Source organism: Manis pentadactyla, chromosome 4 (genome assembly GCF_030020395.1).
Source record: "Manis pentadactyla isolate mManPen7 chromosome 4, mManPen7.hap1, whole genome shotgun sequence".
NCBI classification, from domain to species: Eukaryota; Metazoa; Chordata; class Mammalia; order Pholidota; family Manidae; genus Manis; species Manis pentadactyla.
The window spans coordinates 144,803,433-144,816,890 of NC_080022.1; the positions used below are offsets into that span (position 1 = coordinate 144,803,433).

At 38.4% G+C, this 13,458-nt stretch overlaps 1 protein-coding gene across 1 annotated transcript in view; it reads left to right on the forward strand.

The window, feature by feature from the left end:
• The first annotated feature begins 5,117 nt into the window (after positions 1-5,117).
• Positions 5,118-13,458, forward strand: part of CRLF3 (cytokine receptor like factor 3) — a 35,057-nt gene continuing 26,716 nt past the window's right edge. Inside the window, exon 1 of the mRNA XM_036906295.2 lies at positions 5,118-5,328. Coding sequence (XP_036762190.2) covers positions 5,212-5,328 — 117 coding nt within the window. The 5' untranslated portion in view covers positions 5,118-5,211. The remainder of the gene's footprint in view (positions 5,329-13,458) is intronic.

The following is a 13,458-nucleotide window of genomic DNA, read 5'->3' on the forward strand; positions in this document are numbered from 1 at the left end:
ACCTTCTTGAGAAGATGAAAACATGACTCAGAAATCACAGTATCATATTCAAAATGGCCAGAATAAAATTCAAACTTTACTCCACATGCTGAAACAAACAACACATACACACAACTGGAAAATGTGACAAATTATCAAGGGAAAGAAAGGACAGATGCCTATTTTGAGATGCCTCATGCTGGAATTATCATATCAAGACTTTAAAGCAGCTGTTATAAGCATAGTAAATGCACTAATGGTTAACACTCTTGAAAAAACTGGAAAGACAAGTTCTTAGCAGAAAAATACAAACCATAAAAAAATATCCACATGGAAAATTTAGAACTGAAAAATATAATTAAAAGAAATTGCATGGGCTCAACCACTGAACAGAGATGATAGAAGAGTCTGTAAACTTGAAGATAACAAAGCAATAGAAATTATCTACACTGAAGAAAAGAGAGGAAAAAACATTGGAAAAAATGAATACATCCTTAGAAACTTGTGGGACAGTATCAATTTGTCTAAATTTCACATTATAGGTGTTATATAAAGGAAAATAAATTTTAATTATTTTAGAGAAAACAATTCTTACTAAAAGCTGAAAAGATCACAGATTCGACAAAAACATAAATTTAGAGATTCAAGATGCTCAGCAAGCCCCAAACAGAGCAAATCCAAAGAGTTTAGGTCTGAGAAGGCCTAAACTCAAAATCAGTAACAAACAGTTAGGCCTGATCCTGATAGGGCCTGAACATGTCATAATGCTGAAAACCAAAGATAAACTAAAATTTGAATGATTACAGATTTCTCATGAAATACAATGGAGGCCACAGAATGTGAAATAATATCTTTAAAGTGATGAAAGAAAAGAACTGCCAACCCAGAAGAGAATCTTTCATCTAAGCAAAAGTCTTGTGGAATGAATGTAAGAAAAAATAGAAAGAGAGAAAGACACAGATGATGGAAAGCTAAGAGAATCTGACCTCCATTAAGGGAAATGTGAAATATTAAACAAAAGAAAGCTAAAGGCTATATTAATACCAGACAAAATATTCAGAGCTGCAGAGCTATGAAAATTACAAGGAGTAAAGAGGGACATTACATAATGTTATGATTCCACTCATCAAATTCCAAATGTACACTCACCTGACAAAAGAGCTTCAAATTACATGAAGGAGAATTTGATACAACTGAAAAGAGAAAAGTCTGTAACTCTAACACCACCAACCAACAGGACCTGATGACATTCAGGTATGTAACCTGGCCACAACACAGTGGACATTCTTTTCAAGTGTGTATTATGACATTCACTGTGACATCATATTTTGGGCCATAAAACTAATCTTGACAAGTGAAAAGCAGCCATAGAGAGTAAAAAGGTCACATGCAAAGGAAAACCCATCAGGCTATCATCAGAACTTCTCAGCAGAAATCTTACAGGCCAGAAGGGAGTGGCAGGATACATTTAATGCAATGAAGCAGAAGGGCCTTGACCCAAGAATACTCTACCTGGCAAGGTTATAATTTAAATATGAAGGAGGGCTCAAACAGTTTCCAGAAAAGCAAAAGCTGAGAAAATTTAGCTCCCACAAACCATCTCTACAGTGTATTTTGGAGGGACTGCTTTAGACGGATGTCTTCCTAAGGCTGAATATTTAGGTAATAAAACAACAGGAAAGAAAGTAGTACAATCGATTACTAAGGAGTGTAAGATTAAGCAGGCTTAAAATAAGATAATGATAAAAATGGCAGAGAAAAGAGTTAGGAAGTCTGACCTTTTAATGAAACTAGCCTTAAAGCCTTTTCAAGTATTTTGTATTAGGCAATGAATCTCCTTTATTGTTAAAGTTAGAGTATTTTGTAACTTGCAGCTGAAGGTATCATAAAGAACGTAAGATGAAAAAAGGCCCAGACAGGAAAAAGGAGATTCTAGGTGCAACTGACCTATGTAAAAGATGTAAATGTATACTAAAGCTATTAAGGAACATTCTGAATAAATCAAGAGGCCATTGAGGCAAACTCAGAAAAGACTGACAGAAACAAAACAAATTAATATGTATACATTCTCAGCCTTGGCCCTTATACCTCAACCTACCAACAAAAGGAAATTTTGCCTTCACCTTGTCACTTACAGGTTGTCTTCTACCTGGCTCCCTAGTTTCTTTGGTACAAAATTGAGAGAAATGATTGAGGAGGCTGGTGGGAAGAAGAAAGCTGGATATCAGAGGGTTTGCACTGATTAGGTAGTAAAAGACGGAGGGAGAAATTCCAGGGCACTAATGGGGAATAAGAGAATGGGAGTGGAAAAGAGGATATTAACAAGAGTTTTTGTGATTTATGGCGCCTGCCAGGAGATAAGATTATCCAATGCAACAAGTGATTCTGGACTGGATCCATTTGCTGTAAAGGGCATCATTGTGACAATTGATTTAAACTTGAATGGGGGATGTAGGTTTAAATGTAATAGAGTATCAGTGTTCAGTTTCTGATTTTGATGGTTGCATTGTGGGCGCATAGAAGAATGTACTTACAGGATGTTGGCAACTTATTCTCAAGTGGTTTATTCAGGAAAAAAATTTTGCACTGCTTTTGCAACTTTTCTGTTGGTTTCTGAGATTTCTGTAAATCTGAGTTGTCAAAATTTAAAAAAAAATAGCCTTAATAAAAAAACTTTCTTTAAGAGACACAAGTCAATACTAGAACTATCTCTTAATTGTTTTGGATTGCGGGAGAGTATTGCTTTGTTCAAAAACTAAGACTCATTTAGCTGTAGCTAGTTGATTCTGAAGAATTAAATATGCAAAAAGGGAGTCAGAGAGTAAAAATAATTGTATGTGCCCGGTCCAGTTAAAAGCCTTTTTTCTTTTTTTGAGAAAAGGTTGGAGAGGGGTGAGAGATGCTTTGCTGACCAGATGATAAAAGTATTTTGGAGTGAATCCATGTTTACCAAACAACTCTGTGGTTACAACTTGATTATCCAGCTGTTGCAATTTTCTCAGCAATTATATTCTTATCCTAAATAAATAAATTAGCAAGTTACTTTGTTTCTTATAAGTCTTATTAGCATGATGAGTCTAGGCATTTGAATCTGCTCTAAGTAAACTTGAAGTCAATTCTAGGCCAATGTGATGGCATGGAGATAAAAATTTTGTAAAACCCTGTCTGATGGTTCACTGGCTTCTATCACTGCCACGTCTAAATCAGTCTTCCTCTCTGTTATCAACCAGAGTATTTACCCTTTGGGAACTTGTGCTCTAAAGTGAAATAATGTATCCAAAAATGTCAAGTCTTGGGGGAGTGGTGTGCAAGATTTTCTTAGTATTTTTTTCATATAGTGTGGATATATTAGGTACATATTTTCTGCCTTCCATCAGTAGTACATCAAGGAAATAAAGTTGAATAAGACTCAGATTAATGTCTTGGACTTATGGACATTTTTCTTTTAATCAAAAAAAATAATTCACATAGGAAAGCTCTTGGGTGGAATCTAGTTGTAGTCAATTAGCTTTAGAGAACTATCAGAACATACTATATTCAAGAACATTTAATAAATCCTGTTTTTTACTTAGGCTGTCCCTGAATCCTCCTATTGCCTTGAACCATTTGACTATCTTTTTCCCTGCTTTTACTGTCAAACCTCTGTAAAGGCCAACATCCTAATTCAAGCCTTAATCATATCATACCTGGACTAATACCATATGTTATTTCCTCCATCGATTCTCTATATATTCATTTCACTGAACAAATATTTATTGAGAATATACTATATGTCAACCCTTACCTTAAGACAGACCCAGGTCCCACCTCACTAGAAACATTGCTTTGTAATTGTGACTGCACAGGCAAAAACCTTTAATGTCTACTCATTAAAGTCAAAGCTTCTTAATTCTGAACTCTACTGCTCTTACTCTTCTCTCAACTTCCTCTCCTAATATATTATTCAGCACTACCTGCCAGTCCTACTTGTCCAGTCAAAATAGTCTCTTCCTTCTTTCTTAAACAATCTGCTTTTATTTCTACCTCCAAGTCCTTATACCTTTCCTCACTTAATTTTTTCTTAGATGAGGTGCCTTTCCTCACTCTTTTTGGTCAGTTAATAATACCTTGATTCATTCAACAGATACTTGTTGAGTATTTACTAAGTACTCGGCTATCTTATTTTCAGGATAAAGCTAATTTCCTATTTTCTCCAGAATGGCCTCCCTTCTTAAAAGTTCCGTAGTTCCAAGTGTCACTTATTAAGCACAAAACAATTGGATAGAAAGAGCTTTAGTTTGGCCCAGGAAAACTGGGATCTAGCCTGTAGTACAGATTGACTGTGTGACCTTGTCTCTGTTTCCTGCCTGAGGCAACTTTCACCTCGAATATCCTTGGTCAGGGATCAGCTGACAATGACCCAGGGCCAAATATGACCCACTACATATTTTTGTATGGCCCCTGAATGAATAATGGCTTTTACCTTTTCAGATAGTTGAAAAAAGATACAAAGAATATTTCGTGACATGTGAAAATTATGTGAAATTCAAATCTGTGCCATAAAATATTACTTGCACAGGGTCACGTCCATTTACTTACAATAGTGTAACAGAAACCTTACGGCCCTCCAAGCTCCAAATTCTTACTACCTGACCTTCAGAGAAAAAGTTTGCTAACACTCGTCTCTGCCAGGATTGCTGTACATACAGCTGGTCATTGCTTAGGCCTGTCTTGACTGCCTCATTAGACTAGGAGCTTCTGGGAGACGGGGCCCTTATGGGATCCTGCTGAGCTGGTGCTTCTTCACAACAACCTCCTAAAACAGTTGCTTCTTTGCTATGGAGGTAGGACAATGACGGTTTAAGAATCATCTGGGTTCAAATGCCGACTGTTTGAGAGTTGATTCCCCTCTCTGTCCCTCCGTTCCCTGCTCTGTGAAATGGAGATCCAAGGAGGACTGGTATTGAATGACATAAGATGTAGGTGTAGTTATTAATCCTTCCCTGAGTGAGCATCGCGGCCCAGGGGCTACGTGGAAACCCGGCGGAGGCCAGGTGGGCCTGTGAAGCGGGAGGCGCTGAGACCCGGACGACGGTTGCGCGTGGCGCCGGCGCGCGACTGTCAATCAAGGCTGCAGAGGGGCGGGGCAGGGCGGCGCTTCCGCCTGCTCGTGGCCGCGCGTGGCCGCTCGGCGGCGCCCGGGACAGTCGGGAACCGCGCCCGCAGCCGCCGGCCGAGTGGCCGGAGAGGGCGATGGAGCTGGAGCCCGAGGTGTTGCTGCAGGAGGCTCGCGAGAACGTGGAGGCGGCGCAGAGTTACAGGCGGGAGCTGGGCCAGAGGCTGCAGGGGCTGCGGGAGGCGCGGAGGCAGGTCGGAGGGCCGCTCTCGGAGGGGCGCTGTGGGCCCCGGGGAGGGCACGGGGTGCCCAGCGGGTGGACGAGGGCAAGGAGCGCGCCGAGCGGTGAGACTGTCCAAAACTCTGAAGGGAGAAGGCAAGAGTCTCTGAAGGTGCAGGGAGACCTAGCGGGGCCCGGGAATGGGGGAGGTGGGTACTGGAGGTTGTCTTAAGGGGAAGAGACAAGTTTGGGGGATCGAGGGAGAGTGTGAGCTGCGTTCCCTAAACTGTGTAGGGCCGTGATGGGGGTAGGGGTGGAATCCGAGGTTGGGGAGAGTGAGGGACCGCCGCAAAATGAGAGGGCGTCACCGAGGGTAGGGATGAAGGAGAGTTGGGGGAGGTGGAGATTCTTTGGAAAAACCTGCCGTGGGGATGGAGATTGATTAGAGAGCCTGAGGAAAATGTGGGGCAGTGACTTGGAGAGAGCTGAAGGTGGAGGCAACATGAATATAGAAAGGGAGGGCTAAAGAGAGAGGGAGATAGGGAGGGGACTGAGAAGCAGTAGCGTGAACAGTAAATGAATGGGATTAATGCCTGAAAGGAGTACTTCATTATCTCATAGGATCTTGAATGCCTTAAAAAAAATTCTAGATGGTCTGGAATTTAAGGTGAAGCTGTGTTGGAAGAGCAAAAGAAGGAAAATTAAGTACTCGAGGGATGGCATAAACGGTGTAGGGAAACGGAAAAACAGGTTTAAAGAGAGGAGTGCTGAAAGGAGAAGCTAAATATACTTTCAAGTGACAGCAGTCATCTGTTCCATGGGGACAAGGTTATCAAAGACATAGGAAGGCCACATGGTTTCTCTACCCCTTGGAACGTATACAGAAAGAGATGTAACTCATTCTCAACGTGTAATAGGACAGATAATCCTCAAGCTACTGTTTACAGGGGTAGCTTAATAAATGCTCTTTGAATGTGTGGGATTCCATCTGAGTGGAATCGCTTGGGCGGGTGGGATATTTCTCCATCACACTTGATATTAATCTGTATTATCAGCATGGTAACTCCCAGGGTGCAGAGAATCTGAAAATGTGCATCTAGTAGAATAGTGCCATGGTGCTAGTGCCTTTGGCTCTCATCATTAAGAGCGCTCAACATGCTTCTCGTGTTATATATTTTTAAATCCTTGTAGAGCTTGTGTAGACCAAGCATCATTCACAGTTTAATAGCAAAATCTAGATGTGGTTGTCCTGATTTGGCGAATGCTTTTTAAGGTCTCTTCCAAAACATTCATCTTGATTTCCATTTCATCTACATGACTACTTCTGCTATTTTGAAATAGTTTCTAAATCTAGGACATTGTAAAGGAGATTAAAGTATTTCTTATTATATGACTAATGTTTCAGCCAGTTAAGATACCTTATATATGAGCATGTCCATTGTTTAACTGCATCAAGCAATTAAAAAGCAGTAGAGTTGATACAAAATGAATAGAGTTAGCACCCAGGAATAGTACTTACTAATTTCTTGTGTAATATGGAATGCATTAAAAAAATTTAATATCCCTATCTGAATGGTTTAGTATTCAATTTCCAAACTTACATTCCTTTACGTTTTCAATGCAATAATTTAAATACAGGACATACTTTCTTATAATTTAGTGTAGCTTAGTAAGGGTTTTTGTTTTGCTTTGTTTTTGAGGCCCATTGTCTTGGGCTTGAGACAGAAAACATGAAGAGAACATCCATCCATCACAGTTAGGTTCCTGATGACACTGCCTTCTGACTAGACTGAATGACAGTGTAGTTCTCTTTTGTGAATTGGAATGTGTTTTGTGCCAGTGCCAGTTACAGCCGCGTCTCCCCTCAAGGGTAATTCTAGTGGATTGTACACGTTTGGCTTTGTAGAATAAGTCCTCAGTCAACTTGGATTTGAAGGAAGGCCCGTGTTACAAAAATGTTATCAAAATAAGCAGCTGATAAGTTTGGTGGTTAGGATATTTTTAGGGTTTCAGTCATTTTCAGAATAACTACATAATATATGTGGCTTTTTAGTCTAAGATTTTGCTTGGAGGAAAGATGAGAAAAGCAGAGAGAAAGGGATGCTCCCCTTTGTGTATATTTTTTACACACTGATTTTATTTCCTTTTGGCATATGATTGTTTTATTGATATATAATTTACATACCATAAAATTCTTGCCTTAAAATGTGTAATTCAGTGGTTTTTAGTATATTCACAAAGTTGTGTAACCATCACCATTATCTAATTTCAGAATATTTCTATAACCCCAAAAAGAAATCCCATGCCTATTAGCTGTCACATCCCCGGCCCCTGGCAACCACTAAATTATTTTATATCTCTGTTTGGACTTGCCTATTCTGGATATTTCATATAAATGGAATTGCCCAATATGTGTCCGCCTGTGACTGGTTTCTTTGACTCAGCATATTTTTTTTTTTTTTTGGTATCATTACTCTACAATTACATTAGGAACATTATGTTTACTAGACTCCCCCCATCACCATCAGCATATTGTTTTTAAGGTCCATCTTTATGGGGGCATGTATCAGTACTTCAGTCCTTTTTATGGCTGAATAATATTTGTTGTATGGATTTACCGTATTTTATTTATCCAGTTGATAGACATTTGGGTTATTTTCACTTTTAGGCTATTATGAATAATGTTGCTATGAACATTCACATATAAGTTCTTATGTGGTCATGTTTTCAGTTCTTTAAGTATATACCTAGGAATTGCTGGGCTATAAGGTAACTATTTAACCTTTCCAAGAGCTCTTGGCTTACTTTTTATCTTTGCCTTTGTTTCTTACCTTTTACAAATCTCTCGTGAAATTTGTCTCATGCTAAGAAATCATGTCTATGAAAATCTAGGAGGAGGAAGAGTAAAAATCTTTTAAGTTATTCCGTCAAAAACAACTGCCAGCATGTAGCAGTTTCTCCTCTTGTGGTTAAGTTTAGGCCCTACCCTCTGTCTTCAGAGAAAAGGAAGTTCTGTGAAGGAATGCAAGGGTAGTCTGTAACACTTACTGTTTGAATAAATTAAAGGCTAGAGAGATGTTTGCTATCTTCTGGAAATCAGATAATGTTTATAGCCAGCCTGGCCTAACTGATGTTGAAATTATTAGGAATGGTTCTCTATAGCTCCCTGAAATCCTTTGTATTAAGATGTAAATGCCAAAGAAATGAACTCCCACTCTCCTTAAATACTCATTTGTTCATTCACTCATTAAATATTGGGTGCTTACTATGGGTCAGAGATACTTATAGGTTCTAGGAATATTTTGGTCAAGGAAACAGACTGTTCCCCTCATGGATTTACTCTTTCTTTTGTGGCTGATCCTTCAAAAACAAAACAAATAGGAAAAACCTAAATTCTTATATATTCATTTTTAGATTTCACTTCCATTGTGTTTTTCATCACTTGTTTATTTCTACAGGATGGGCTTTCCTGCTTGTTATAAGTAGAGATAGCTGATCTATCATGTAGCATCATGTAGTGATGTCAGGTGACCAGTCACATATGCCTCACAGGGTGACACTACCTTGATAACACTGCCACTCTCTGGGGCCTAGTCCTTAAGCTTTGCAAGTCCAAAAATGTCCTCCCTGTATACTAGCAAAGGTGATTAGTTGGAGGTACTGGAGGTGTTTACAGTGAAAAATACCGATATTCTTGTCTATATATAGTTGCAGTTCACTCTGAAATGAATGTGTTAGCCTTCATGTGCCTTTTAGTTCGTGTATCTCAGGGCTTTAACAAAAGCAAGTCTGTTCTTTCAGAGTAAAGGGCCAGACCCTGGCACCTAATTAAGAAATTATTTGGTGAGAAACCCTGCCAGTTCTGACCAGTGATGTCCCTTTGATCCCTGCTCCTGCAAGTGTGGTCCATGACCCCAGCGGTGGCATCATGACCTTGTGAAGAATGCAGAAATGAACCCCACCCAGACATACTGAATCATAATCTGTAGTTTAACAAGACTTCCAGGTGTGATACGTATGCACATTAAAAGCTGAGGCACTATGCTGATGGACAGTGACTATAATGAGGTATGTGGGGGGGACTTGATAATGGGGGGAGTCTAGTGACCATAATGTTCAAGTAATTGTACATTAATGATATCAAAATAAATAAATAAGTAAGTAAATAAATAAATAAGCTGAGGCATACTGCCTTAGAGTATATATACCCTTACTGCTTCATCATCTCTCTACTGATTTCTATAGTTTAACCTCAACCATAGGTGTGCTGTCATAAATAGCAGTGGCTTATCTTCAAATTAAAACATTGTTTGAAATAGCATAGATTTGTTAGATAATTATACAGCGATATACAGGTCAATAATTAACAAAGCCAGTGCTTATCCTAGCATATCTTAACATCTGTAATGTGGCCATTTGTCTTTTATATTTTGTTTTGGATTTCACATAATCTTTTAAAAATTTAACTAGTAATCTTGATATTGCTGATGTACAATACCAGGTTCTCTATAGAGCATTCTTTCAATAGAGTTTGAAAACACATAGCATACTAGTTAAAGACTGAGACAGATATAGAACTCAACAGGAAAAAAAAGTTATTTCAGAAAACCGGGGCAGGAAGTCTTAGTAGCTCAGCAAAGAAAAGAAAGCTATTATTGCTTCTTTTATCTCCCACTTCCCTTTCTGTTACCCATTTTCAAAACAGTTTAAAAATCTGTTTGAAAATCATTTGTTCCTGCAGTAGTACTTAAAATGTCCCTGTTGTAGTGTCCTAAGAAAAGGTTAAATCTAGAGCTGAGAAAAGCTAAGAACAGATGAAATAATTTAAAAATAACTCATAATTCTACTACTTACAGAATACCAGTTAACATTTTGGTGTATCCTTCTAGACATATTATTTTGCAGTACAGTATATGCAACTTTGTATCTATTTTTTTCTTTTGGTTAGCAGTATATCACACATTTACTATGGAAATTTTCCCATGTGCAGTCTAATTTTTAATGCATACGTGAATAGAGTCTATTACATAGGTACTTATGGAGCATTTGTTGGTGGTAGGCTGAAGTGTATGACTCAGGTATGCCAAAATACTGGAAGCTGAGCTCTAGAAGCAAAACAGATCAATGAAGAAAAAAAAAAGTTGCACATATATTTGTGGACAAAGGACCACATATTTACATGGGATTTTCAGTCACCTTTTCTCAAGTAACTCTTTTTACAAATTGTCTTTAAATATGACACTGAAAGCTGCTTGTTGAGTCCAAGACTCACATGAAATATAGGATACAGGTGAGAATTAAAACAAGCCTTCTAAATGAATAATGTTAATTAACATCAGTGATGTTAATTAAAAAGTGTGTGACTGTCACAGAGGTGACCAGTTTTTCTCTGTGTAGGATTTTTTTCAATGTAAATTGTCATGTAAAATTTTATTTATAGAGAATAACTTTTTTACAGATAGAGAAGAACTATTCTTACTACTATAAGCCTAGTAACTAGTATGGCTAATTTGTGACCTAAAAAGCCAAACAAATGTGGGGCAGGCTTTATTATTGAGGAGTATCAATGAATCACTTACATTTGCAGTTATTTTACTTTGTTAGCATTTGTCGCTATTTGCCACGAGACCCGGAGAACCTTAACTTTCCTGATCCTCACTTTCCTATCTGTACAATGAGATAAGGAGAGTACCTACTTTACATAGTCAATGTGAGAATTAAAATGAGAAATGGATTTAAAATGCTTAGTACAATGCCTGGGGCATATGAAGTGCTTAATAAACTTAAGTCATGACAATAATACCACTAAATGTTATTGTTATTCAAGGTAACATCCCCTACTTCTCCAACTGGAACTTACTCTGTAAATGTCTCTTACTCTCTTCCCCAGCAGAATACCCCTTTTGAGCTCCTATGGCAGTCTGTGTCTGTCTCGCTTATATAAGAACTTAATATATTTTTTTATAGGGAGGTCTGCATGCAACTGTCTCCTTTACCAGAGTGACAGTTTTTTGAGGTCAGAACATTCTAGGCCTCAATACATACTGAATGAGTGCCTTTATGAATGTTGTGGGTGTAATTTTGTGGACGTTCTTTTTAGATTGCCTATGGTCTTGATTATATGCACCCTACTCATTAATGCAAATAACAAAGACTTAAACAATTTGTTTTATTATATGGTTTGGTTATGTGTTGCTGCATAATAAACTATGACAAAGCGGAATGGCTTAAAAAGCAGTCATTTTATTTGTTTACTATTCTGGAGATTGACTAGGGCTCAGTTGGACAGTTCTCTTGATTTTGCTGGCAGTGCACATGTCATTGCAGTCAGATGAAGCTGAGACTGGGATTTTCAAGACAGAGCATCCACTTACTAGTTTGGAGCCTTGAGTGATACCAGGTCTCAGTTGGAATGCTGGCATGGCTGGGCCTTTATGTCGATTTCTCTTCCTCTCGCACCTCCTCCTCTTCTCCACCTTCCCCTTGTTCTCTCCAGAAAGATAACCATATTCACATGGTGGCTCAGGCCCCCCTTAAGTGCAAAAGCAGAAGTTGCCAGGTTTTCTTAAGGCTGCGTCCTGGAACTGTCCCAGCATCAGTTACACCCTATAGCTATGCATGTTCCTGCAGTGCTAGTCACAGGCCCCGCCTACGTCCTAGGAGGGAGGACTAAATAATGATAAGACTACCAGCAGGGGTAGTTCATGGTTCACTGGGGCCACTGTGTAACAGAGTACCAAATCATATAATAAAGATTTTCCTTTTGAAAGTTTTCAAATAAGCATTAAAAATATGTTGAACTGTAAGAGAGACAAGATGGACATGTAAAGTCCTTACAAGAATCAGACAATTCAAATTCTCTGCCCCTATCCTAGCTTCATGCTGTCACATGTTCATCTGTATTACCATTTACAGATGCTTTTTTCCTGGGTTTGTGGTAGAATTTAAATGATACCGTGTAATAAGTATCTGGCACATTATAGGTTTTCTAGATGATAGCTGTTGCTGTGTTGTTATTGCCATCATCATTTTTTAATGACTAAAATATTGGTGTTAGTGCAAAGAAAAATAGCTAATGCAATACATTTCATATGAACTGGGAAGAAACATTTTGGTTAGCTTCTTCAGTTTCAGTTGGCTGTGTCCTTACTTCTTCAGTTTCAGTTGACTGTATCTTTCCTTTGTATCTCTGGTCTGTAGATAAGATTCCACATAGATTTTAAGACTTTTTAGTAGCTAAACTCTGGAGGAAAGTATGTCTGTCTGTACTGTCTTGGAAGGCTAGGAAGTATATATTTACTAGGCTTTTACATGGCTTAGTATTGGTGTATCAACTTGATGATTTTTAGTATTTTGTGACTCATGCTCATGTTAAAATTTTAAAAATACAGTTACTTGGGGATTTGATCCAAGTGCAGTGGAAATTTTGTAAATACATTTTAATAGTCTGTTGTGATAGAGGTTTTAGTGGAAAATTGGTTCAGAATATTATTAATCAACATAAACAAAGCATATTAAAGTTTTCTTTTTGAGGGGCCTTGAGTTGTGTGTCATTTATTTTCTTCTTAAATCTATGTTGTTACAAACCACCACAGTTGTTTTGCCCTAAAATAGCTAGGTAGCATTTGGGGCTGGTTCCTTGTCTATCACATGATTCTTCATGCAGGGGAAAGAAAGACATGTTACAGCAGGAAATGTCTTCAGTCAGTACATAATTGCAGGTTTACCTGGGAACTCTTTAAAATGGGATGGGTCAAGTATGAGACAACCCAGTACACGGGAAAGACCATGGTCCTTGGAGTCAGACAGTTCTGGCACTGTGAAGCCTTGGAGAAACTGACTTCTTCGAGCTTCACTTTTTCAACTGTCGGCAGTACAGAGATGTTGTGAAGATTTAATGAGCTAAGAATGAACGTATTGGACCATTGGACCACATCAGATATGAAGAAATGCACTGAGCAGTGAAGTCTGTATTTTTAAAGGTTTCATAAAGCCAAGCAGATGAACTTGATTAGTTACACGATTGGATTAAAGGTAACTGAGGCTTTAAATGATGAACTATTTCAAGGAAAGAAAATGGTGCTGAGGTAGTATCAAGTTTGAAACAGCTACGGTTGGGATTCCATGAACAAAGGGACCAAATTTACGATGAATGTACAGAAGT